This window comes from Myotis daubentonii, chromosome 16 (genome assembly GCF_963259705.1).
Source record: "Myotis daubentonii chromosome 16, mMyoDau2.1, whole genome shotgun sequence".
Classification (NCBI taxonomy): Eukaryota; Metazoa; Chordata; class Mammalia; order Chiroptera; family Vespertilionidae; genus Myotis; species Myotis daubentonii.
The window spans coordinates 5,554,969-5,579,685 of NC_081855.1; the positions used below are offsets into that span (position 1 = coordinate 5,554,969).

The 24,717-nt window shown below is 40.0% G+C and overlaps 1 protein-coding gene and 1 pseudogene across 9 annotated transcripts in view; one reads left to right on the forward strand and one right to left on the reverse strand.

Annotated features, from left to right (window-relative positions):
• NCOR1 (nuclear receptor corepressor 1) overlaps positions 1-24,717 on the reverse strand; it is a 244,548-nt gene that overhangs the window by 141,497 nt on the left and 78,334 nt on the right. For all 9 annotated transcript variants that reach the window (XM_059668513.1, XM_059668520.1, XM_059668516.1 and 6 more), the window contains exons 4-5: positions 17,288-17,480; positions 8,362-8,544 (exon numbers count right to left, since the gene is read on the reverse strand). In XM_059668513.1, the coding sequence (XP_059524496.1) occupies positions 8,362-8,544; positions 17,288-17,480 (376 nt within the window). The remainder of the gene's footprint in view (positions 1-8,361; positions 8,545-17,287; positions 17,481-24,717) is intronic.
• On the forward strand, positions 6,348-6,887 carry LOC132218466 (nucleophosmin-like; annotated as a pseudogene).

A 24,717-nucleotide genomic window follows, 5' to 3' on the forward strand; every position in this document is an offset into this window, starting at 1 on the left:
TGAGCAGATTGAGAAGAGGCAAAAAAAAAAACACACCAACTTTCCAACCTGCGTGGTCTGTACTCATTGCAGCTAAAGCAACTAGAAAGAACAGAGCACAGATGCTCCCACCCCATGCCCCGTCACTGCAGAGCCTAGTAAAAGCAGCTGGGTCAATTCAGACAGAGTGGCTTTGCTGGCACCTCTCACTATAGGAAGGCAGCACCAGGAAAACAAAGGCCAAGAGACCCATAGACCATAACTTTCCTCCATGTAGATGCTGTCCCAAGACAAAGGGGACCAAGTACCTGGTTGTAAAGAGGACACCCAGCTGCTTGGCCAATATGGAGAAGAGAATGGGGAGAATTTCCATGGCAGAGGCAACACCACCCCACAGAGATAATCCCGGAAGCCCCAATTCTCTTCATACAGGTAAGAAAAGAAAAACCTTTCGCTTCAGCACCACTTACAAGAAAAAAAAGCAAGTCCTCTACTTATCAAGTTAAGAGTCAAATACTTTTAAAAAATGTTTTAAAGAAAGAAAAAAGAGATTTCACTCCCACAAATGGCAGGAAGAGAAATAACCCATCAAGTACAATAAATAACCAAGGTAACAAGGGAGTTCAGAAAGAAAATTTAAAAATCTCCAGAAAATAAACTTGAAGATAAGGAAGACTATGATTTAAATGACAAGAGAATTCAAGATTACAGTTCTGGAAAAAAAACTCAACAAGATACAAGGAAACTCAGAAAAGTAATTCAACAAACTCAGAAATAAAATAAATGCCAAAGAGTATTTCACCAAAGATATTGAAACTTAAACATAGACATACACACACACACACACACACACACACACACACACACACACATATATATTCTGGAGCTAAAGCACTCAATACTCAGGTAAAGAATAAGGAAACCTTTAGAGCAGCAGTCGCCAACCGGTGGTCCACAGACCACTGGTGGTCCATGAGGTCCGAAAGGTTGGTGACCACTGAATTACACTGCCTAAGAAATAGAGGAGACCAGGCAGAGGAAAGAAATACTGATACTGAAGCTAGAAGTCTAGAAATGACTCAGGTGGAAGAGAGAGAATGGAGAGTATGAAGAAAACTCAAAGATCAGTATGAGAACTATCTGACTCCATTAGAAAAAGCAATGTAACAATAATGGGTCCACCAGAAGAGAGGAAGAAAGGAACATAGAATCTATTCAAACAAATAATCAATGAGAACTTCTCATACCTATGGAAAGAACCGAACCCTTGAATCCAATAAGCTAACACCTAATTATCTCAACCCAAAAAGGCCTTCTCCAGGGCATATTACATTAAAGCTCTCAAAAATTAATGGCAAAGAAAGAATTCTCAATGAAGCCAGAGAAAAGATGGTAACCTCGTGGGATTTATCACAGAAACCCTAAAAGCTGGGAAAGACTGAAATGAAATATTCAAATTATTGCCCGGCCGGTGTGGCTCAGTGGTTGAACCAGGAGGTTATGGTTCAATTCCCAATCAGGGTACATGCCCAGATTGCAGGCTCAATCACCAGTAGGGAGCGTGCAGGGGGCTGCCAATCAAGATTCTCTTTCATCACTGATGTGTCTATCTCTCTCTCCCTCTCCCTTCCTCTCTGAAATCAATAAAAAGATACTAAAAGATATAGATATAGATATATATTTTCAAATTATTGAAAGAGAGAAATCACCAGCTATGAATAGTATATTTAGCACAGTTAACCTTTAGATATAAAAAAGAAATAAAGGCTTTTCCAGGCGTATATAAGCTGAGGGAATTTACCACCATAAGATCTGCAATAAAAGACAGGCTGAGCTCTAGCCTGGCTCAGTGGATGGAGTATCACCCCGAAGAGTGAAGGGTCACAGGTTCGATTCCAGTCAAGGGCATGTACCACGACTGCAGGCTCAATCCCCAGCCCTATCAGGGCACACGTGGGAGGCAACCAATTGATGTAGTTCTCTCACATTGATATTTCTCTCTCTCTCCTCCCCTCCACTCTCTCTTAAAAAAAAAAATCAATGGAGAAAACATCCTCTTCTGAGGATTAACAACAACAACAACAAAAAGACAAGCTGAAAGATGCTTTTCTACATGAAACAAAAAAACAAAAGAATACAAAACTGTAACAGGACTAACAGACACAGAACAAAGAAATTGCAACTCTTGTTCAGACTACAGCATTAAACACTTAAAACATATAAAGGTCAAAGGAGATAAAAGCATTCAATAAAAAAAAATAGCTATTGCAATTTGGAAATGCATGAACAGCATAAAAAAGTGATTTGTGAAAACAAAAATATGAAGGGGGAGGGGAATAGGACTGAACTTGCACAGATGAATGAACATAAGATGCAATCAGAAGAATAAACACTATTGTAAATATGAAATGTTTTTCCCCATATACTTAATGATAGCCACAAAACAAAAATCTAAAACTAAGACACATAGCCTCTGACCAGTTTGGCTCAGTGGATAGAGCGTCGGCCTGCAGACGGAAGGGTCCCAGGTTCAATTCCAGTCAAGGGCGTGTACCTTGGTTGCGGACACATCCCCAGTGGGAGGGTGTGCAGGAGGCAGCTGATCAATGTTTCTCTCTCATCGGTGTTTCTGACTCTCTATCCCTCTCCCTTTCTCTCTGTAAAAAATCAATAAAATATATTAAAAAAACAAAAATAAAAAAATAAAACTAAGACTCATACAACAACAACAACAAAAAAGGAGGAAATGGATAAAATCAAAGAATACCACCAAACTAGAATAACAGACAGAAACACAAGGGTAAAGAAACAATGCACAGCTACCAGAAACAATGCACAGCTACCAGAAAACAAAAGATAAAATGGCTATAGGAAATCCTCATACGTCAAAAAAATCACAATAAATGTACATCGACTGAACTCATCAATTAAAATGCACCAAGTTGCCAAAGCTGGTTTGGCTCAGTGGATAGAGCGTCGGCCTGCGGACTGAAAGGTCCCAGGTTCAATTCCGGTCAAGGGCATGTATCTGGGTTGCGGGCACTTCCCCAGTGGGGAGTGTGCAGGAGGCAGCTGATCGATGTTTCTCTCTCATCGATGTTTCTAACTCTCTATCTCTCTCCCTTCCTCTCTGTAAAAAATCAATAAAATATATTTTTTTAAAAAAATGCACCAAGTAGCGTGATGGGTTAAGAAACAAAACCTAACAGCCCTGGGCAGTGTGGCTCAGTAGTTAACAGAGTGTCAGTCCACACACATAAGATTCGCGGGTTCAATTCCCAGTCAAGGGCACATACCTGCTTTGCAAATTCAATCTCCCACCCTGGTCTGGGCGAATGCAAGAGGCCACCAATAGATGTTTCTCTCTCACATTAATGTTTTCCTGTTTCTCTCTCTCTCTCTCTCTCTCTCTCTCTCTCTCTCTCTCTGCCCCCCTTCCTCTCTCTCTCTCTAAAAATCAATAACAAAAACATATCCACAGGTGAGGATTAAAAGAATAAAATGAAGATACATAGAAATGGCCCTAGCCAGTTTGGCTCAGTGGATAAGCATTGGCCCTCAGCCTGAAGAATCCGGGTTCAATTCCCTCAGTTGCAGGCTCGATCCCTAGCCCCAGTTGGGGTGTGTGATGGAGGCAACAAATCGATGTGTGTTTCTCACATTGATGTTTCTCTCTCTCTGTCTCTTCCCACCCCTTCTACGCTCTTAAAAAAAAATATATGTCACCCTGACCGGTTTGGCTCAGTGGCTAGAGCGTCGGCCTGTGCACCGAAGGGTCCCAGGTTCGATTCTGGTCAAGGGCATGTGCCTTGGTTGCAGGCACATCCCCAGTAGGGGCTGTGCAGGAGGCGGCTGATTGATGTTTCTCTCTCATCTATGTTTCTGGCTCTATTCCTCTCCCTTCCTCTCTGTAAAAAATCAATAAAATATATATATATAAAATATGTCAATGGAAAAAATATCCTTGGGAGAGGATTAACCAAAAAAATGATACAGAGAAATGAATGAGAATCACAACAGACATATCAAAATGTGGGGGAGTTATAGCATTACTCTACAGCCTACCTCAAGAAACAAAAATTGCAACTAAAAACCCTAATATTTCACCTTTAAGAATTAGAAAAAGAACAAATGAAGCCCAAAGTCAGTAGAAAATATTAAAATTTTTTTAATAATTAAATTTAGAACAGAATTAAATAAAATAAAGGACAAAAGACAATAAAAATTTAATCAAACAAGAGCTGGTTCTTTGAAAAAAATTAATAAAATTGACAAACTCCTGGCTAGACTCACTAAGAAAAAAAGAGAAAAGACTCACATAAACAAAGTCAGAAATGAAAAAGAAGTTAAAATGGACTCCACAGATATACACAGGACTATATAACAATACTATGAAAGTATATACACCACCAAATTCAATACCTTAGAAGAAATGGACAAGTTCTTAGAAATAAATAAGTTTCCTAGATTGAATCATGAAGAATTGGAAAACCTAAATAGACCAGTTAACAGTAAGAAAATTGGAAGAGTAAGCAAAAACCTCCCAAAATGTATGGCCAGGTGGCTCAGTTGGAACACAGTCCCATGCAACAAAAGGTTGGGGATTCGATTCCCAGTCAGGGCACATACCTAGGTTTCAGGTTCAATCCCCAGTCAGGGTGCATACAGGAGGCAACCAACTGATGTTTGCTTTCTCATTTCTCTCTCTCTCTCTCCCCCTCCCTCCCTCTAAACATATCCAAGGGTGAGAATTTAAAAAGATATATAGAGATAGATAGATAGATAGATAGATAGATAGATAGATACAAAGGGAGACTTGACTGTGTATGGTGAGTACACACTGCAATATACAGATGATGTATTATAAAGCTGTACATTTAAATTTGTATGTTATTAACCAATATCACTCCTATAAATTTAAGAAAAAGAATGTGAAAAGCATTAACTATAAAACTTTTCAAAAGACTATAATATAGTAAACTATTTTCATCATGGCAAGGTGGCTTGGGAGGGCAGGTGTGGGATAGAGGAGGTCAATGGGGAAAAAATACAAAGGGGACATCTGTAATACTTTAAACAATAAAGATAAATTTAAAAATAAAATGATGCCAGGGTAGTCGCATATAAAATCCAAAGAAACTTCGTTCACCAAAAAACACTATTAAGCTCCAAGACCTAAATTAAGTGCTAAAACTATAAAACTCGCAAAAGAAAACATAGGTACAGGCATGGAGTGGTTGAAGATGGCAACAATGATCCTAAACTCACCACCTCCCAAAGACACACTGAATCTACAGCTATATATGGACCAATTTCCTCTGAAAACTAACTGAGCAACTCCTTCACAACAGGCAAATGAGGAAAATGCCCTGTCAAAGCAGGCAGCTCCAGAATGAAGAATAGGAAGGAATGGGGTGCTCACAGATGGACAGGAAGAGACATTACGGTGGTAAAACAGAACAAGTTATTGGGTGCTTTGTTCGAATGCCTATGGATCATGAGAAACCAAGAAGCTAAACACACACAAAACAAATGGGTTGAACAACTGGAGGCATAAGGAGGGGGAAAAAGGAGAAAAAGAATAGGATAAATAAAAGAGAATTTTAGACATGAAAATGTTAATAATACATGGAAAAAATAAAGCTTGTGCCTAGGAAAAAAGAAAGCAAAGGTATACGTCTTTGTAACCTTGGATTATCAACAGTTTCTTAGATAGGACACCAAAAGCAAAAGTAGTAAAAGATAAAATAAATTCAACTTCATCACAATTAAAAACTTTTGGCCCTGGTGTGACTACCACCCAGCTGTTATCTGGAACAGTAGTCATTTATCTCCATCCTTATTCTCTCCCACCTAAGAGGATGCCATCATCACCATTAACCCATTAAATTCATTAATTAAATACATTAAATTCCCAATGGGTTTCTGTCCATTTCTGACTTTTCTGGGGGATTCCTTCTGTTTTCCATACACTGGGAACACACTGTTTTATTTATTGAGGCTTAATATTATTTTGTAAAGTCTTGCAGAGCCTGACCTGTAAGCACTAGCTACTTTTCAAATAATTTTAAGTTTTTCTATTGTTTAACCTTATTTGGGGGGCAGAGGGGTATGTTAAAGTGAAGTTTCTGGCTCCAAAATAAAAATGTGAGAGCTGCCCTGGGTGGGTGGCTCAGCTGGTTAGAGCGTTGTCCCATACACCAAAAGGTTGTGGGTTCAATTTCCAGTCAGGGTGCAACCTAGATTGAAGGTTCGATCCCCAGTTGGGGCACATATGGGAAGCAATGGATCAGTGTTTCTCTCTTTTTCTCTCCCTTCCTCTCTCTAAAAATCAATAAGCATGTCCTCAGGGTGAGAGCCATTTATATATGGAAGATTCAATGGACATGAGCCTACTAAGGTCCCAGAACTATCTTTTCAGTTGGGGAATTAAAGACTAACAAAGATTATCACTTTAAAGTGGATAATGATGAAAATGGGCACCAGTTATCTTTAAGAATGGTTAGTTTAGTGCTGGTGCAAAGGATGAATTGAGCATTGTTGAAAAAAAAAGGCAATGAATTATGAAGACAGTCCAATTTAAGTAATACTGGCAACTGAAACCATCTGTACAACTAATGTTTCCTTTAGCGGCTTTGAAATAACACCACCTGTGGTCTACACGTGCTTCAGGGCCTGTGCATGTTAGCGGACAGCAATCAGCAGCTGTGGAGGAAGATGCAGAATCAGAAGATCTTTGAAGAAGAGGAGGCTGTCAAACTCCCACATAATCTGGAAAGTGATCTACCCCTAGAAATGGTAGCAAGGTCCCACAGATAAACGTAAAACGTAATGATGAAGATATTGAATATAATGAGGAGGAGGAAACTGAAGAAAGAGTTCCAGTAAAGAAACCTATACATATCTAACTATAATGAAAAAGACTAAAAAATAAAGTGGGAAAAACTCCTAAAATACAAAGGTACCTAGCTTTGTAGATGACATTAAATAAAAAATTCAGGCAAATCGAGAAAAACCATATTGAACAGTCCTGGTATTGTGAGCCCAAAAATGAAGAGAGAGAAAAAGGAGAGACAAATAAAGTTCATACTGAGCATCATCAACAATTCACACTGAAATCTTCTATTTAAATATCAATCCCCTTTTCAGAATGGAAGCAATCTTACTCGTAACATTCAAAAAAGCAAAAAAAAAAACCAAAAAACCCCAAAAACTTGTACATGAATGTTATAGAAACATTATTCATAACAGCTGAAAGTGAATACAACCCAAATGTCCATCAACTAATGAATGAATAAACAAAACAGTATATACGTGCAAAATTTTATTCAGCCATAACAAGAAATGAATTGCTGATACAAGATACAGCATGGATAAATAGTGGAAACATACTAAATGAAAGAAACACACTAAATGAAATGTCACATATTATATGATTCTATTTATCTGAAATGTGCAGAATATGTAAATCCATACAGACCAAAAGAGATTATTGGTTGCCAGGAGCAGGGACAAGGGGGACATAGAGAGTAATTGCTAATAGGTATGTGGTTGTTCTTCAAAGTAATAAATATGTTCTGGAATTAGATTGTGGTGATAATTGCACACCTTTATGACTACATTAAAAGCCACTGGATTATACACTTTAAAAGAGTCACTATTATGGTATGTGAATTTTTTATCTCAATAAAAAAATCCCTACACATATACCACAAATAAAGAAAATGACAAGCCACAATACAGAAGTTATCTGCTACACACATCAATGACAGGAGACTTGAGGAAATACTAGAAATAATAAAATGACCAATTGAAAGAAAAACATCCCCATATGGAACACAAATATACCATAAACAATAGAGAATAAGCTCTAACTCATTCCTGATGAGGCAAAATGCAAATTAAAACCACAGTGAGAACTATTTCACATCCAACTGAAAAAAATTATCAAATGAAGGTAAGGCTATACACAAAATGGAACTTGTACATGCTACCATTGAGAATGTAAAACAGTACTGACATTTTAGCAAATTTGGTATAATCTAGTATACACAAAGATATGCATACTCTCTGGCCAAGCAATACTTTTCCTGGGCACATGTCCTAGAAAATCTGTTTCCACGTGAACCAAAAAATATAGCACTAGTATATGAAATAGCAACAAAATTAAAAACAATCCATCCAATAAGATCAAAAATAAAATGAATAAATAAGGTTGCTATTAGCATACAATAAAATAATACAACTGAGGAAATTAATGAATGAAACTAAGAAAACAACAAAAAAAGTCAGAATCACAGAATAAATTTGAAATGTATAGAAAAACCAACATTATCTTCTTTAAAGAGACAAATACATTAAGCAGTAAAATCAAACACTTACTTGCTTCTTTTTCAGTTTAAAGATCTGCTGCTCCACTTTAGCAATTTCTCGATCTACACGATCCATACTCTGTATTAACTCTTCCTTTGAAAGTTTTGAAGGTGAAGCATTTTGATCATCTCCACATGGTTGCCCAGAGATTGGAGAGGATGGAGCTTCATGTTTGCCTCCAAATGCTGGATCCTTTAGAGAAGAAAATCAAGAACAATTTATTTATTTTTTAATATATACTTTTCATTAATTTCAGAGAGGAAGAGAGAGGGAGAGATATAAACATCAATGAGAGAGAATTATTGATCAGCTGCCTCCTGCACAACGCACTGGGGATCGAGCCCACAACATCCTGGGTTCATAGATCAACACTCAACCACTGAGTCAGTCCAGCTTGGCAGAGAACAGCTTCTTCCTCACTAAGAGCCAATGGTAGTGTCATGATTCTCCTAACTCAAAAAGTCAATTTTAAAATGTCAAACGATGGTCACTGGCTTCAATTCAACACGAACAGGAATCCCCAATCTGGGGTGCAGTTTAGAAGGAAACTTTATTTAGTGCAAACAGCTCAACAGTGCTATAGTGTGACTTTTAAAACAGCAAGGCTGTGAAGCTGCCCTTGGGCCAGGTCCCTCTTCACTTAGGCAGATCTGCTCTGCTCCACTGTGCTCTGCTCCAGGATGGTTCAGTGTCTCAGCTCTAGCAGAAGAAACAGTCTTCAGTGGAAAGTGCACTCTCCAAGCCAGAAGGATGCCGAATTATATAGAAAAAAGTCCCTGCCACTGGTACCTTATTGGTCTGTTCTCAAATGAGGACTCAGAATCCTTCCAGTTTGATTGGCTCAAAGGCACTATACAGAATGGTCAGAATAGAGCTGCTCTGATTGGCTGGAGCTGCACAGCTCTGACTGAATGGGGAAAATCTCAGTCCTATTGGTTGAAATAATAGAAACTCCTTCAGAAGGACTGGCTCAGATGGCAGAAACACAGTGCAAGCAGGCAGTTCAGTGTAGATACAGGCAGTTTAGCGCAGGCGCTCCTTTGTAAAGCACAGTTTGCATGAGAGGCCCCTGTGAGGAAATGGCTGCTAGGGCCTGTTTTGTTTTGTTGTTGGTTTTAGCCCAGTTAGCCACAAGGAGCCCTTCATAGTAGATGTATTTTTTTCCTTTCTGAGTTCACAAAAACAGCAGAGACATGTGTACTATATCTCTATATGGAAGTCCTACAATAGTAATTTTTATACATACAACCTCCACTGATGTTTATATCACTTTTATAATTCAGACATATCATTCACTATTTTGAAGATTCTAACAGCTATACAGAATGAAGTGACAGGTTGACTAACCAACCTTCGGTATAACAATACAGAGACTATATAGAATTTCTGGGGAAATAATAATGCAATCAAGACAAAGGAAGATAGCAACTTCTCAGCCATTTTCTTGCAATGGTTCTTCAAAAGATATGAACATGTAGTCTGGAATATGGTATAAACTACAGGTGAAAATCTATGTGCCTACCCAACTTAACAACTACGATATGGTCAAGAGTTCCTATCATAAAGTTTTCAGGCTTTCCAAGAACCAATAATAAGGCACAGAAGTTAAGAAAATTACCTAGGAACTTCTGCTGCTACTATCACCTAGGCCTATCCTATTAAAGAGAAACTAACCCTGCTTACACTACAGTGCATATAACATCTCTTTAGCCAAATATAACATACCATTTCACCTCAAAAACAGCAGGAAACTGTAGTAGAATAAAAGCCCTTCTTCCTCCCCCCCCCCACCCCGTGTAGGTACGTATGTATACACACACACACACACACACACACACACACACACACATCCTGTTAATTACCAGTCAAAGGTATAAGCAATACTGAAAAGCAAATAAATTTCAGATTAAGATATTAGTTTTCTACAGGCTATAAGAAATCTAGAATAAGCATAGTTCATAGGAATATACTTATTCTAATTCTGTCAAGAATGCCATTGGTATTTTAACGGGGATTGTATTAAATCTGTATATTGCTTTACGTAGTAATGACATTTTAACAATAGTCATTCTTTCAATCCACGAGCAAGGTACAGTCAAACTTCAGTTCTCAGATTTCTCCCATCTTGAACATTTTAGCTCTCCACCAAGTTGCTCACAGAAAAAAATGTCTTGGTTATTAATGTTCTGGACCTGACAACCCTTTCATGCTGATGTATCACCATGACAAAAGTGTCTTTCAGGTCACAAACAAAGGGGAGAATGCTGTGAATATTTTTGTAAATATATTTTTTTTTTTTTTTTGCTTTTTTTTGATGGTGAAATGAATGATCAGCACAATTTTAAAACATAAAGAGGACGGAAACCAAGATGGCGGCATAGCTAAGCACCTGAAATTGCTGCCTCGAACAACCACTTCAAAACTACAATAAAAGACAAAATGGACAACATCCAGAACCACAGGAAAGCTGGCTGAGTGGAAATTCCACAACTAGAAGGAAAGAGAAAAGCACACTGAGACTCAGAGGAGGTGCAGAAGAAAAGTGCAGCAATACGGATGTGCGCAAGGAGAGGGCTGGCAACTGAGGACACGGTTGTCTTTTTCAACCAGGAGGGAGTCTCAAGCTCCCGACTGCTCTGAACTCCAGTTCCAGGCGGGCGAGTCTCTGGGGACCCAGACTCATACAGGGAGAAACTGAACTGTCTGGCATCTGGTAGAACTCGAGGGCGGCTTTCTCTCAGAGGTGCTTGAAGCGATTACCAATTACTGAGGACAACTGAGACCCGGGGCCTCTTAGGGCAGGGTTGAGGATCAGCCACAGCTGTTTGCTCCACCCTGTTGATTCCCTGAGACCCTACCCCACCCAGGCTGTGCATAGAGGCTTTTGCATATGAATGACCTGGCCCTTTGCAATGTAAAATTACCTAACAAACTGCAACAGGGTTAGAGAGACCCAGAACATCCAAAAAAGGCCCAAGGCCCCAGAGCACCTTGCATTGCTTCACAGCTGGGCCTCATCTGGGCACCTCCAAACCCCAAACAAAGAAGAGGAATCTGCAGATCTCTCTGTAGCTCCTGCTGGGTAGCCTCAGGCAGAGGCTAAAATTAGCACTTTCTTAGAGATCCAAGAGCCAGTGTACCCAGTGGTCAGAGGGGGACCATCCAGATTACAACTCCTCAGATCCATAAGGGACACACTCAGGGGGCAGACTCAGTGAGCACCAAAGCCCCACTGAAGCAAGTCTTGCCCCATAAGGTTGTCTCTAACACAGAAGTTCTCCCACCGCAGACACAGCTGATTCTCACAGCCAATGGGCCTGGTGGTCAATTCTTCCCAGTGATACCTACAGTAATCAAGGCTCAACTACAAGACTGTGCACAAAGCCCACAAAGGGGTGTACCAAGAGTGTCCACCTCAAGTAATTGGGGAGGCTGAGCCACTGGACCCAATAAGACACCTAGCATAGAAAGCCACTCTATCAACACAGGGAAGCAGCCAAAATGTGGAGACAAAGAAACAGTTCACAAATTACAGAAATGGAGGAAAGAAAACTACTGGATATAGAGTTCAGAACCACACTTACAAGGTTTTTCAAGAATTTTCTAGAAACTGCTGATAAATTTAGTGAGTCCTTGATAAATCTAGTGAGACCCTCGAGGATATGAAAAAGGACCAACTAGCCAAAACCGGTTTGGCTCAGTGGAAAGAGCGTCGGTCTGCGGACTGAAGGGTCCCAGGTTCGATTCCGGTCAAGGGCATGTACCTGGGTTGCGGGCACATCCCCAGTGGGAGATGTGCAGGAGGCAGCTGATCGATGTTTCTCTCTTATCGATGTTTCTGGCTCTCTATCCCTCTCCCTTCCTCTCTGTAAAAAAATCAATAAAATATATTTAAAAAAAAAAAAAAGGACCAACTAGAAACTAAGCATACACTGACTGAAATAAAGAATATTATACAGACACCCAACAGCAGACCAGAGGACCACAAGAATCAAGTCAATGATTTGAAATACGAAGAAGCAAAAAACACCCACTGGAAAAACAAAAAGACAAAGAATCCAAAAATATGAAGACAGTGTAAGGAGCCTCTGGGATAACTTCAAGCGTACCAACATCCGAACTATAGGGGTGCCAGAAGAGAGAGAGCAAGATATTGAAAACCTATTTGAAGAAATAATGACAGAAAACTTCCCCCACCTGGTAAAAGAAATAGACTTACAAGTCCAGGATGCACAGAGAACCCCAAACAAAAGGAATCCAAAGAGGACCACACCAAGACACATCATAATTAAAATGTCAAGGGCAAAAGACAAAGAGAGAATCTTAAAAGCAGCAAGAGAAAGAAAGGCAGTTACCTACAAGAGAGTACCCATACGACTGTCAGCTGATTTCTCAACAGAAACTATGCAGGCCAGAAGGGAGTGCCAAGAAATATTCAAAGTGATGAATACCAAGAACCTACAACCAAGATTACTTTACCCAGCAAAGCTATCATTCAGAATTGAAGATCAGATAAAGAGCTTCACAGATAAGGAAAAGCTAAAGGAGTTCATCACCACCAAATCAGTATTATATGAAATGCTGAAAGGTATCCTTTAAGAAGAGGAAGAAGAAGAAAAAGGTAAAGATAAAAATTATGAACAACAAATACATATCTATCAACAAGTGAATCTAAAAATCAAGTGAATAAATAATCTGATGAACAGAATAAACTGATGAATATAATAGAATCAGGTGCATAGAAAGGGAGTGGACTGACAATTCTCGGGGGGGAAGCGGTGTGGGGGGTGTGGGAAGAGACTGGAAAAAAAATCGTACACCTAATGATGAGGACAGTGGGGGACTGGGGGTAAGGGTAGAGGGTGGGGTGGGAACCGGGTGGAAGAGAGCTATGGGGGGAAAAACAGGAACAGCTGTAATAATCTGAGCAATAAAGATTTAATAAAAAAATAAAAAATAATAAAACATAAAGAGGCCATCAAGAGTGCTGATGTTGCTAAGGGTGTGAAAGAAACAATGATCACATGCAATTAAGAGTTAGAAAAACTTGTTGATTTGGATAGTGAAATGCTGTTAGCCAGTGATAGCAGTGATGTGAAAAAGCAAAGATGCGGCACCTCTGGAATGAATGCTGAAAGTGATTTATTTAAGGCTAGTGGGTGATGGTTCTATAAATTTAACACGTTAGGCGCCCAGCCTGTTTTGTCTTCCCGACAGAAAGTATAGTGTCAGTCACCGGTGACTTACTGGGCACTTAACACGTTAAGAAAAGAAGTGTCTGTTTACAGATTAAAAAGTACATTATACATATACTGTATATAAGAAAGGATAAAACAGATCATTTGGGGGTCTGGAACAAGTTAATTCAACGTACATGATTTCTAATGGGGGGAAAAAATCAGTTTTTGAACAAACTGCTTCTCAAAGTCTTCCAGAACAAATTAAGTTCGAGAACCGAGGTTCCACTGTATACCCTTCCATTTATTTATTTATTCTTCAATTTATTCAATATCTTATAGTTTCCAGAGTATAGGTATTTCATCTTTTTGGATAAATTTGTTACTAGGTATTTTATCCTTTTTGATGGAATTGTAAATAGGACTGCTTTATTTTCTCCATATTACTCACTAGTAGTGTACAAAAACACAATAGATTTCTGTATGTTGATTCTATATCCTGTAAATTTACTGAAATCATTCATTAGTTCTAACAGTTTTTTGGTGGAGTCTTCAGCGTCCTCTATATATAGTATGTCATCTGCAAATAATGACAGTTTTACTTCTTCCTTTTAAATTTGGATACCTTTTATTTCCTGTTTTGTCTGATTACTGTGGCTTCCAATGCTATGCTGAATAGAAGTGGTGATAGTGAGACTTTTTTTTCTGTGAGCAACTTGGTGGAGAACTGAAATGTTCAAGATGGGAGAAATCTGAGAACTGAAGTTCGATTGTACCTCTTTCTCATGGATTGGAAGAGTGACTATTGTTAAAATGTCATTACTACCTAAAGCAATATGCAGATCTATTACAATCCCTGTTAAAATACCAATGGCATTCTTGACAGAATTAAGAATTAAGATTCCTGATCTTAGAAGTTTTCATATTAAGCATATTAGCTGTGGGTTTGTCATACATATCCTTTATTATGTTGAATTATGTTCCTTCTATACCAACTTTGTTGAAAGTTTTTACCACAAAAGGATACTGAATTTTGTCAAATGCTTTTGCTGCATCTATTGAGATGATTATGCGGTTTTTATCCTTTATTTTGTTAATGTGATATATCATATTGACTGATTTACAAATGTTTAACCATCCTTATATCCCTATGGATAAGCTTTTAAGATCCCTTTCGGCTAAAAGTTCCATAACTAGATATTACATTTGTGGCAATTTATTCAGTCATGGAAGAAGACCTAGTATATATTTTTTAATGCTGAAAAATACTTGTTTTATACCCATAAACTATAATACAGATATTTAGTATGATGAGGAGGGTATCAAGACTCCCCCAAGTTTAGCTCATTTCTAGCTTATGACAGCTTTTCCCCACCCAACTTAGTTTGTAAATTTTCACATTTACATAGCAGTTGAAAGTTGAGTATAATAGATATTTATCTTTCATCTAGATTCACTAGTTAACACTTTATTTGTTTTCTCTCTACACATACATACACACTTACCCTTTTTTACCTTGGCCCAACTATGTGAAAATAAATTGCAGACAATCACTATGTCTTAAATCACTTTTCACTGCATAAAAACCCAAAGAAAATATGTGGGTATTTATTTACCTAATATCAGGGTGGGAAGAGTCGTTATTTGTAAAGGTAAATAAACTATAAGAAAGAGATTTGCTAATAAAAAGAGGGAGAGAGTAAGAGATATTAATGTATGATAGTAAAGGGGTTGATATCTTTTTAAGAGTTTTAAAGAATTAGTTTATTCTCTCTAAAATAAATATTTATTCATTTCCTATTAAGTACCAGGTTTAACGATAAGTAAAATGCACAATTTTAAAAATGATAAACTCTTTGCTTAATCCCTTCACCATTTTCTCCCTGCCCTGAAACTCGCCTCCCCTCTGACAACTGTCAGTCTGTTCTCTATCTATGGGTCTGTTTCTGTTTGTTAGTTTGTGTTGTTCATTAGATTTCAACACATGAGTGAAATCATTTGGTACTTGTCTTTCCCTGACGGGCTTACTTCACTTAGCATAATACCCTCTAGATCCATCCATGCTGTCGCCAAGTGGTAAAAAAAAAAACACAAAAACAAAAAAAACAGCCCTAGTTGGCTGCTCAGTGGTTAGAGCAGTGATGTCGAACCTTTTGAGCTCGGAGTGTCAGCATTTTGAAAAACACTAACTTAACTCTGGTGCCGTGTCACATATAGAAATTTTTTGATATTTGCAACCATAGTAAAACAAGGACTTATATTTTTGATATTTATTTTATTTTTTTTAAAATATATTTTATTGATTTTTTTACAGAGAGGAAGGGAGAGAGATAGAGAGTTAGAAACATCGATGAGAGAGAAACATCGATCAGCCGCCTCCTGCACACCCCCTACTGGGGATGTGCCCGCAACCCAGGTACATGCCCTTGACCGGAATCGAACCTGGGACCTTTCAGTCCGCAGGCCGATGCTCTATCCACTGAGCCAAACCGGTTTCGGCTGATATTTATTTTATATATTTAAATGCCATTTAACAAAGAAAAATTAACCAAAAAAAATGAGTTCGCGTGTCACCTCAGACACGTGTGTCATAGGTTCGCCATCACTGGGTTAGAGCATCAGCCCATATACTGAAGGGTCACAGGTTCGCTTCTAGTCAAGGGCACGTACTGTGGTTTCAGGTTCAATCCCTGGTCCCAGTTGGATGTGTGCAGGAGGCAACCAAACAATGTGTTTCTATCACATCGATGTTCCTCTCTCTCTGTATCTCCCACTCACTTCCACTCTCTTTAAAAATCAATGGAAAAAAATATCCTCGGGTGAGTATTAATAAAAATAAAAAATAAAAAGCCTCATAGACACAGACAATAACATGGTGATTACCAAAAGGAAAGGGGGGGGAGCAGTGATAGTAGAGGGCATAAGGGGAATAAATGGTGATGGAAGTAGAATTGAGTTGGGGTAGTGAATACACAATACAATATACAGATGATATATTATAAAATTGTACACCTGAAACCTATAATTTTATTAACCAATGTCACCCCAATACATTCAACTAAAAAAGAGATAAACACAGCAACAAAATAAAGCCATAATAAACAAACATACATTTCATTAAAGAAAGGCAAATAATAATAAACACAAAGAAAAAGAGGTTTGATCTTAGTAGAGCCTTCTGATAAATAGACATTATTTGAAATGTCACGAAATATAGCTGAATATTAAAATTAGTTATTTCCAAGATACAGAATTACAGGTAACTTTTTACTTGTATTAATACTTGCAAGTCTCCTAAAGAATATACATTTTTTATATTAGAAAAAAAATGTTTTTTCTTTATAAATACACTTAATCCATACATAAATAGTATCTTGTCCCATGTTGCAAGTTAAAAAATTTTAGAAGATTATTTAAAATTTAATTTAAATTTAGGAAAATTATGGTAGTCTTGAGTACCTCTGACCACATTTTACAGTCCAGCAAGCTAGTACAAAATGCTTGAGAGTTATTCAATAGCAATTTTTCTTTATAACAGTCCTCAGATTGGTTTCATTTCAAAAAATCTAAAGTACTGACTTCAAAATTCTGGAACAATAAGTCTGTGGTTTTTCGTTTTATTTAACAAAATTCTTACTTTCCCATAGCACTAACCTTTAGAGACTGTAACTGGACTTTCTTTTAGGTGAGGTGCCTGAATTCAACTAAATAAATATTAGAGACTGACAGTTCCACAGAGTAAGGGAGCAAATATTTACCTTCTTCGCATCTGCAGAAGACCTCAACCCTTCTGGTAGCATGTGCACTAAAGGTAAGACCGTGGCACTGACACGCTGGAAATGGGAATCAGAAACCTGCTCCAAACGTGGTCTCTTGGATTCCAGTGAATCATGATCCACTGGGGATGGGCCTGGGTGAAACTGTTCATATCCAGGTCTCCTTTCTTGAGGCCTAATACATACAAAGAAAATAAACACTTAAAAAAGTTTAAGTGATGTACAACTTCCTATTAATATCCCTGGTTGGACTTTGAAATAAGTGAAAAAAATTAGCTTACTTCCAGAATGAATCCCTGTCCCCTCCTCCCGCACCCCAGAAGAATATATACCTCACTATAAAATATTATAATTTTCTATTGAATTCCAATAGAAAAATATTCTGCAACAGATTTGGAAGTGCTAGTGGTAAAGAAATGAAAGATGTAGTAAAAGATTTCAATTTAGCCCGGCCAGTGGCTCAGTGGTTGAGCATCGACCTATGAACCAGGAGGTCACCTTTCGATTCCCAGTCAGGGCACAAGCCCGGGTTATGGGCTTATCCCCAGTAGGGGGCGTGGAGGAGGCAGCCGACCAATGAATCTCTCTCATCATTGATGTTTCTATCTCTCTTTCCCTCTCCTTTTCTCTCTGAAATCAATAAAAAATATATTATTTAAAAAAAGATTTCAATTTACAGAAAATTTAAAGTTGCTGAAGAGTATCTATAAAATAATATATTTCAACCTATAATTATTGAATTCAGTATAATCTAGACACTAGAATAACACCATTCTTAACCAATAAAATAAAATAAAAAAACACAAGCAAAAAAAACAACAACCCATAAGTTTAGCCCTGGCTGGTGGTACAGTTGATTGAAACATCATCCTGTACACCAATGGGTTGGGGGTGGATATCCAATTAGGGAACATACCTAGGTTGCAAGTTCGATCCCCAGTTGGGGTGTGTTCAGGAGGTAAACGATATTTCTCTCTCACACACTGTTGCCTCCCCCTCTCTTTCTCTCTCTGTCTCAACAAATGACTTGAGTTGTTAGGTATTATGGAGACTTAAAGAAAAGAATCTTTCTGAAAATGCAACACTGTTTTTGAAGATATAATTCTGACCCCCCAGACATGTATTCTGTTTAGTTTCCCCAAGTACGTAAGTGTCTTGAAGGTCAGAAATCTGACTTTGATTTCTTGAAATAATGTACCACAAAGAGTACTACAGATGAGTATTTTGATCATTTGACTTTTCATTTTCTACCAAGTTATTTACAGAAGTGATAGTTTACTTTATGGCCAAGCTTTAAAAAGAAATGTCTCAAAAATAACATTTTCTAGGATACCACAATATGTTTATTTTTTTTATGCTTGTAAGAGAGAAAATACCACAGTGATTATGGCTTCCTCTAAATGTCTCCATAATATTTAGTCTCATCTCTCAGACTGAAGAAGGTATAAGAACAATGAGAATGTAAAGCTTTGTCTCATTTCAACTATCCTGGTGACACATATCTGGCTGAAGATTACATTTTACAAACATGTTTATCTTCTTGACATTTTATCATCTTTCCATAGGCTCAAAAAAACATTTCATTGAAATGATAATCACTGGATTTCATTTTTTAGGATAGATGATGAAATAAGCCCTGAATTCCATAAAATTATAGTACTTCAAAAATTTGAAATCTCATGTAAGATATAAAATCTCATTATCTTCTTAAAATTCACAATGACATCACGAAAAATAGTGGGGTAGGAAGCTACTTGTACTCAATATAGTATTGCGGGTTGTCAACGCAGTAGACAAGAAAAATAAATAAAATGCACCCAAAATGGAAAGGAAAAAGTATTTCTCTTTGCAGATGGCATGGTTTCATATCCAGAAAACTCCAAAGAACACACAAACAAACAAAAAAATGTTAGAGCTAATAAATGAGTAGAGCAAAATTACAGGATACAAACAAACATGGGAAAAATCAGTTTTTGTTTTTATAATACATTTAAAAATATATTTTATTAATTTCAGAGAGGAAGGGAGAGGGAGAGAAAGATAGAAACATCAGTGTTGAAAGAGAACCATTGATCAGTTGCCTCTTGCACGTTCCCTACTGGAAATCAAGCCTGCAACCTGGGCATGTGCCCCAAATGGAAATTTAATTGTGACCTCCTGGTTGCTCAATCACTGAGCCACACTGGCTGGGTCAAAAATCAGTTTTATTTCTATACATTAGCAATGAATAATCTGAAATGACATTAAAAAAAACAATTCAATTTGTAACATCTAAAATAATAGAATAGGAATAAATTTGACCAAGAAGGCTCAAGACCTACAGCTTGAAAAACACAAAACACTGCTGGAAGAAATAAAGGAAAACTTAAATAAATAGTAAGACATCATGTATTGAAAGATTTAAGATTGTTAAGATGACAATACTACACAAAGCTATCTACAGGCCGCATGCAGCCCACAATAAATATTTTTGTGTCCCAGCCTTTATAACGGTATATAAGAAACGTTTTAAAGAAAAATTCGTAACTTAATTTTTACAATATCCTGTTATACATAATTATTAATAACAAACTACAACATGCGCTAATGACTGATTACTATCATTGTGATGCATTCATTTCCTTTATGTGCCTTACGTGCAGGCGCACCATTTCTCTCCACTAATACTAGCAGCAAATATTTTAGCAGCCGACTGCCACATCATTAGTCTTGGACTGACTTGTTTGGTGTGCACAACAGGAAATACTTCACTTTGGGAGAACAAGAAAAATAGGTTTATTTGCGTTACACTTATTAATTTGTGCAGTTATTCAACGTCTGGTAAGTTAATGTTCAAGAAAAAATGTTTAATTTTTATTAAAATGTTCTATTATTTTGTTAACGATTACTCATTTATTTTAATCCTTTGTATTCAGCATGTCTCTATCGAAACAAACCTATGTTTCCACGAAAATTGAAACTTTTGTTTTTTTGCGGCCCACAGAAACTTAGACCTTGTTTATTTGGCCTGTGTTAGTTAACCTTTGAGTTTGACATGCTTGATCTACAGATTCAATGTAATCTGTAATAAAATCCCAATGGCGTGTTTTGTTTTGTTTTTGGAGAAAGAGAAAAACCCACCATAAAATTCACATAAAATCACAGGGGAATCCAAATAGCCAAAACAATTTTGGAAAAGAAATACAAAGTAATAACTGACACCAAAGAAATACAGAGGATTATAGGAAAACTAGGGGCCCGGTGCACGAAGATTTGTGTACTGGGGGGGCGAGGGGGGGGTTGGAAGGGGGATCCCTCAGCCCGACCTGTACCCTCTACAATCTGGGAGCCCTCTCCAATCTGGAAGTTTCTGTCTGTCTTTGCAATCATATGAGCGAATTGTCTGAGACCCCCAACCCAGTTTGGTTTGTTGCTCACAGAATAATAGAGGCATTTTTTTTTCTTTGCTCCATTGGTGGAGATTTCCTGAAGTTTTAGGATATCTTCCCTTAAATTTTTCCTAGACACTCTGATTTTACTTATGTCTCTCACCTTTGCTTTCCCTAAATCCCCAACTGCAACAGTGCTCCAGGCTCACTTTGCTCTAGTGCAGCCGTGGGCAAACTACGGCCCGCGGGCCGAATCCGGCCAGTTTGAAATGAATAAAACTGAAAAAAAAAAAAAAAAGACCATACCCTTTTACGTAATGATGTTTACTTTGAATTTATATTAGTTCACACAAACACTCCATCCATGCTTTTGTTCCGGCCCTCCGGTACAGTTTAAGAACCCATTGTGGCCCTCGAGTCAAAAAGTTTGCCCACCCCTGCGCTACTGTCTACAAGAGCGGTCTGCCACCAGAACTACGATTCCCAGCATTCCTGGTGCTCCCTGCGCTCTGGGCTTCGGCTTCCAGTCCTGGGGCTGCCACCAAAACTACTATTCCCAAAATTCCTGGTGCTCCCCACGCTCTGGGTTTTTCTAACCAAGGGACCCACCTCCCACCAAGGGAGCGACCAAGGGAGCAACTGAGGGAGCCACGTCCCCCCCAAGCTGCCAGTTCTCCCACTCTGCTCTGTGTATGCAAATAACACACCATCTTTGTTGGGTTAATTTGCATACCCACTCCTTATTGGCTGGTGGGCGTGGCTTGGGCGTGGCTTGAGCATAGCAGAGAAACACTAATTTGCATGTTTCTCTCTTATTATACAGGACTAGAGGCCCGGTGCACAAAAATTTAGGAACTCGGGGGGGAGGAGGGGTCCCTCATCCTGGCCTGTGCCCTCTCGCAGTCTGGGACCCCTCAGGGGATAACCACCTGCTGGCTTAGGCCCGCTCCCCGGAGGGATTGGGCCTAAGATGGCAATCAGACATCCCTCTGGCAGCCCGGCAGCCCTTGGGGGATGTCCACTTGCCAGGGGGGAGCAGGCCTAAACTGCAGTCGGACATCCTTAGCGCTGCTGAGGAGGCAGGAGAGGCTCCCACCACCACCGCTGTACTGGCAGCCATCAGCCTGGCTTGTGGCTGAGCAGAGCTCCTCCCATGTGAGAGCGCCCTGACCACCAGAGGGCAGCTTCTGCATTGAGCGTCTGCCCCCTGGTGGTCAGTGTGTGTCATAGTGACCAGTCATTCCCAGTCCTTCAGCTGTTAGGGTCAGTTTGCATATTACCTGTTTCCTATATAGGATAGAGGCCTGGTACATGGGTGGGGGCCGGCTGGTTTGTCCTGAAGGGTGTCCCGGATCAGGGTGGGGGGTCCCACTTGGGTACCTGGCCAGCCTGGATGAGGGGATGATGGTTGTTTGCAGCTGGTCACACCCCCTTCAGAGTGGGGGTCCCCACTGAATTGTCTGGCCAGTCTGGGTGAGGGACTGAGGGCTGTTTTCAGGCTGGTGGGTGACTGAAGCTCCCAGCCTCTCCTTTTTTCTTTTCTTTTTTTATTCTGGGACTTATTTACCTTCTATAGCTGTCACTGGAGCTGAGAGCCAGCTCCAGCTCTGAGGCCGTTGCTGGCTGAAAGCAGGTATCTGGGTTTGTTTAGATTATATAATTTAAACTCTGTTGCCATCACTGGCCGCTCTAAGCTCTGAGGCCGCACTGGCTGAAAGCAGGTTTCTGGAGCTTGTTTAGGTTATATAATTGCAACATAGTTGCATCCGGAGCTCAGAGGCCAGCAGCGGCAGGCAGGGAACCTTGGCTTCCTTCATCACTGGAGCAAGCAAGCCTCCTGTTCGCTTCAGCTGCCTGGCTGCTGGCCTCCATCTTGGCTGGCAGTTAATTTGCATATATTGCTAATTAGCCAATGGGAAGGGTAGCGAAGTTCCAGTTAATTACCATGTTTCTCTATTATTAGATAGAACTAGAGGCCCGGTGCACGGAATTCATGCACTAGGGATGGGTGTGGGGTCCCTTAGCCCGGCCTATGCCTTCTTGCAGTCCGGAACCCCCTCCCTCCTTACCACCAACCTGTTTGCTGCTATCTACTGCTTGGCTTGCTGCCCCTTAGTGCTGCTGCAAAGGCTCCTGCCACCGCCGCTGCACTCGCCAGCTGTCCTGGCCCCTGCTTTGGGTCAGAGCTCCTCTGCTACAGCAAAGGTTTCGGTTCCACACTGCCAGGGCACCTACTTAGCTTCGGGTTGATCCCCAGTTGGGGCTGACTGCTGCTCAGGAAGTGACTGAGGACCGTGTGCTCTAGTTATTTGGTGGGGAGCTGGGGTTCCATTGCCAACCTGGCCCACTCTGATCCCCAATAACCCCGGCTCCTACATCAAGGATGACTTCAACTATGGCAGCTGCATGGCCTCTGCCAGTGTACACATCCGCATGGGTAGGTCACCCTCTCTGTGGCTCACCAGGCGTGGCTGCTGCTCAGTCGCCCCAGAGGCGGATTTCCGGATTCCCAGGGAGAGCGCCCTCCAGGCCAGACTCCCAGGGAGAGCTGGGTTGAAGGGAAAGCACTTCGCCTGGAGCATAGCACCCGTCCTGCGCAGGGCTCGCAGGGTTTGTGTCTCTGATCCTGACCTCAGCAGCCCCAGCGCCGAGGTGGTGGGCTTTGGGGCTGCTGGGTGCCGAACTCCCCCTGCAGGTTTGTGTCTCCGATCCTGCCCCCAGCAGCCCCAGCACTGTGGTGGCGGGGCTTGGTGCTGCTGGGTTCAGGGCCCCCCTGCGGGTTTGTGCCTCTGATCCAGCCCCCAGCAGCCCCAGCGCCATGGTGGCAGGACTTGGGTCTGCTGGGTGCCAGGCCCTCCTGTGTGTTGTGTCTCTCATCCGGCCTCCAGCAGTCCCAGCACCGTGGTGGCTGGCCTTGGGTCTGCTGGGTGCCGGGCATGCGGATTTATGTCTCTGGTACCCCCAGCAGCCCCAGTACCCTGATGGGGGGGCTTGGGGCTGCTGGGTGCTGGGCCTGCATGTTTGTGTCTCTGATCGGGTCCCCAGCAGCCCCTGCAAGAATAGGGCTTCCTCGGTCCAATCGTGCCCCCAAGCCCCATCACCCAGGACCGCACATGGGGGTCCCACCCGCCCAGGGTCGCACACAGGGGTCCCAACCGCCCAGGCCCGCCCTGCCTATAGTATGCAAATCAGTCGCCATCTTTGTTGGCAGTTAATTTGCATATCACGCTGATTAGCCCATAGGAGGCATAGCGAAGGAACGGGCAATTACCATGTCTGTCTATTATTAGATAGGATAGGATATTAGAAACAACTATATGCCAACAAATGGTACAATCTTGGAATGGGTAAACTCCTAGAAACGAACTATCATCCAAGACTGTATTGAGAAGAAACAAAAAATTTTAACAAACATTACCAACTATAACCAATAAAATCAAAGCAGTAATCAAACAACTCCCAACAAACAAAAGTCCTGGACTGAATGGCTTCACAGGTAAATTTTATCAAATATTCAAAGAGAACTAGCACCTATCTTTCTCAAACTATTCTAAAGTATTTCAGAAAAAGGGGAGACTCAGAAGCTCATTTTACAAGGCCAGTATTATCCTAATTCCAAAACCAGATACAGTAGGTCCTCAGGTTACGTGGGAGATCCGTTCCTACAGCACAACATAACGCGATTTTCGCCGTTAAGTCGGAACCAACTATATAAGCACTTACATCACTCACATGGAGCACATACACAGCAGTAATGAAGTGAAACAGTAAAAAACATATAAAATAAAGATAACAATTCCTGACCTTTACTTGTGGTAAATAAGTAATAAAAAACATAAAGCACATATGTACATACGTCAAAATTATGGAGCTTTTTTATATATATAAATAAATGGGAGATGGCGATGTAACTACAAAACAATGTACGTCAAATACAACGTAACCCAAGGACTGTCTGTAAAGACACTCACTACAGAGAAAGAACATTATAGGCCAATATCCCTGATGAACATAGATGCAAAAATCCTCAACAAAGTATTAGGA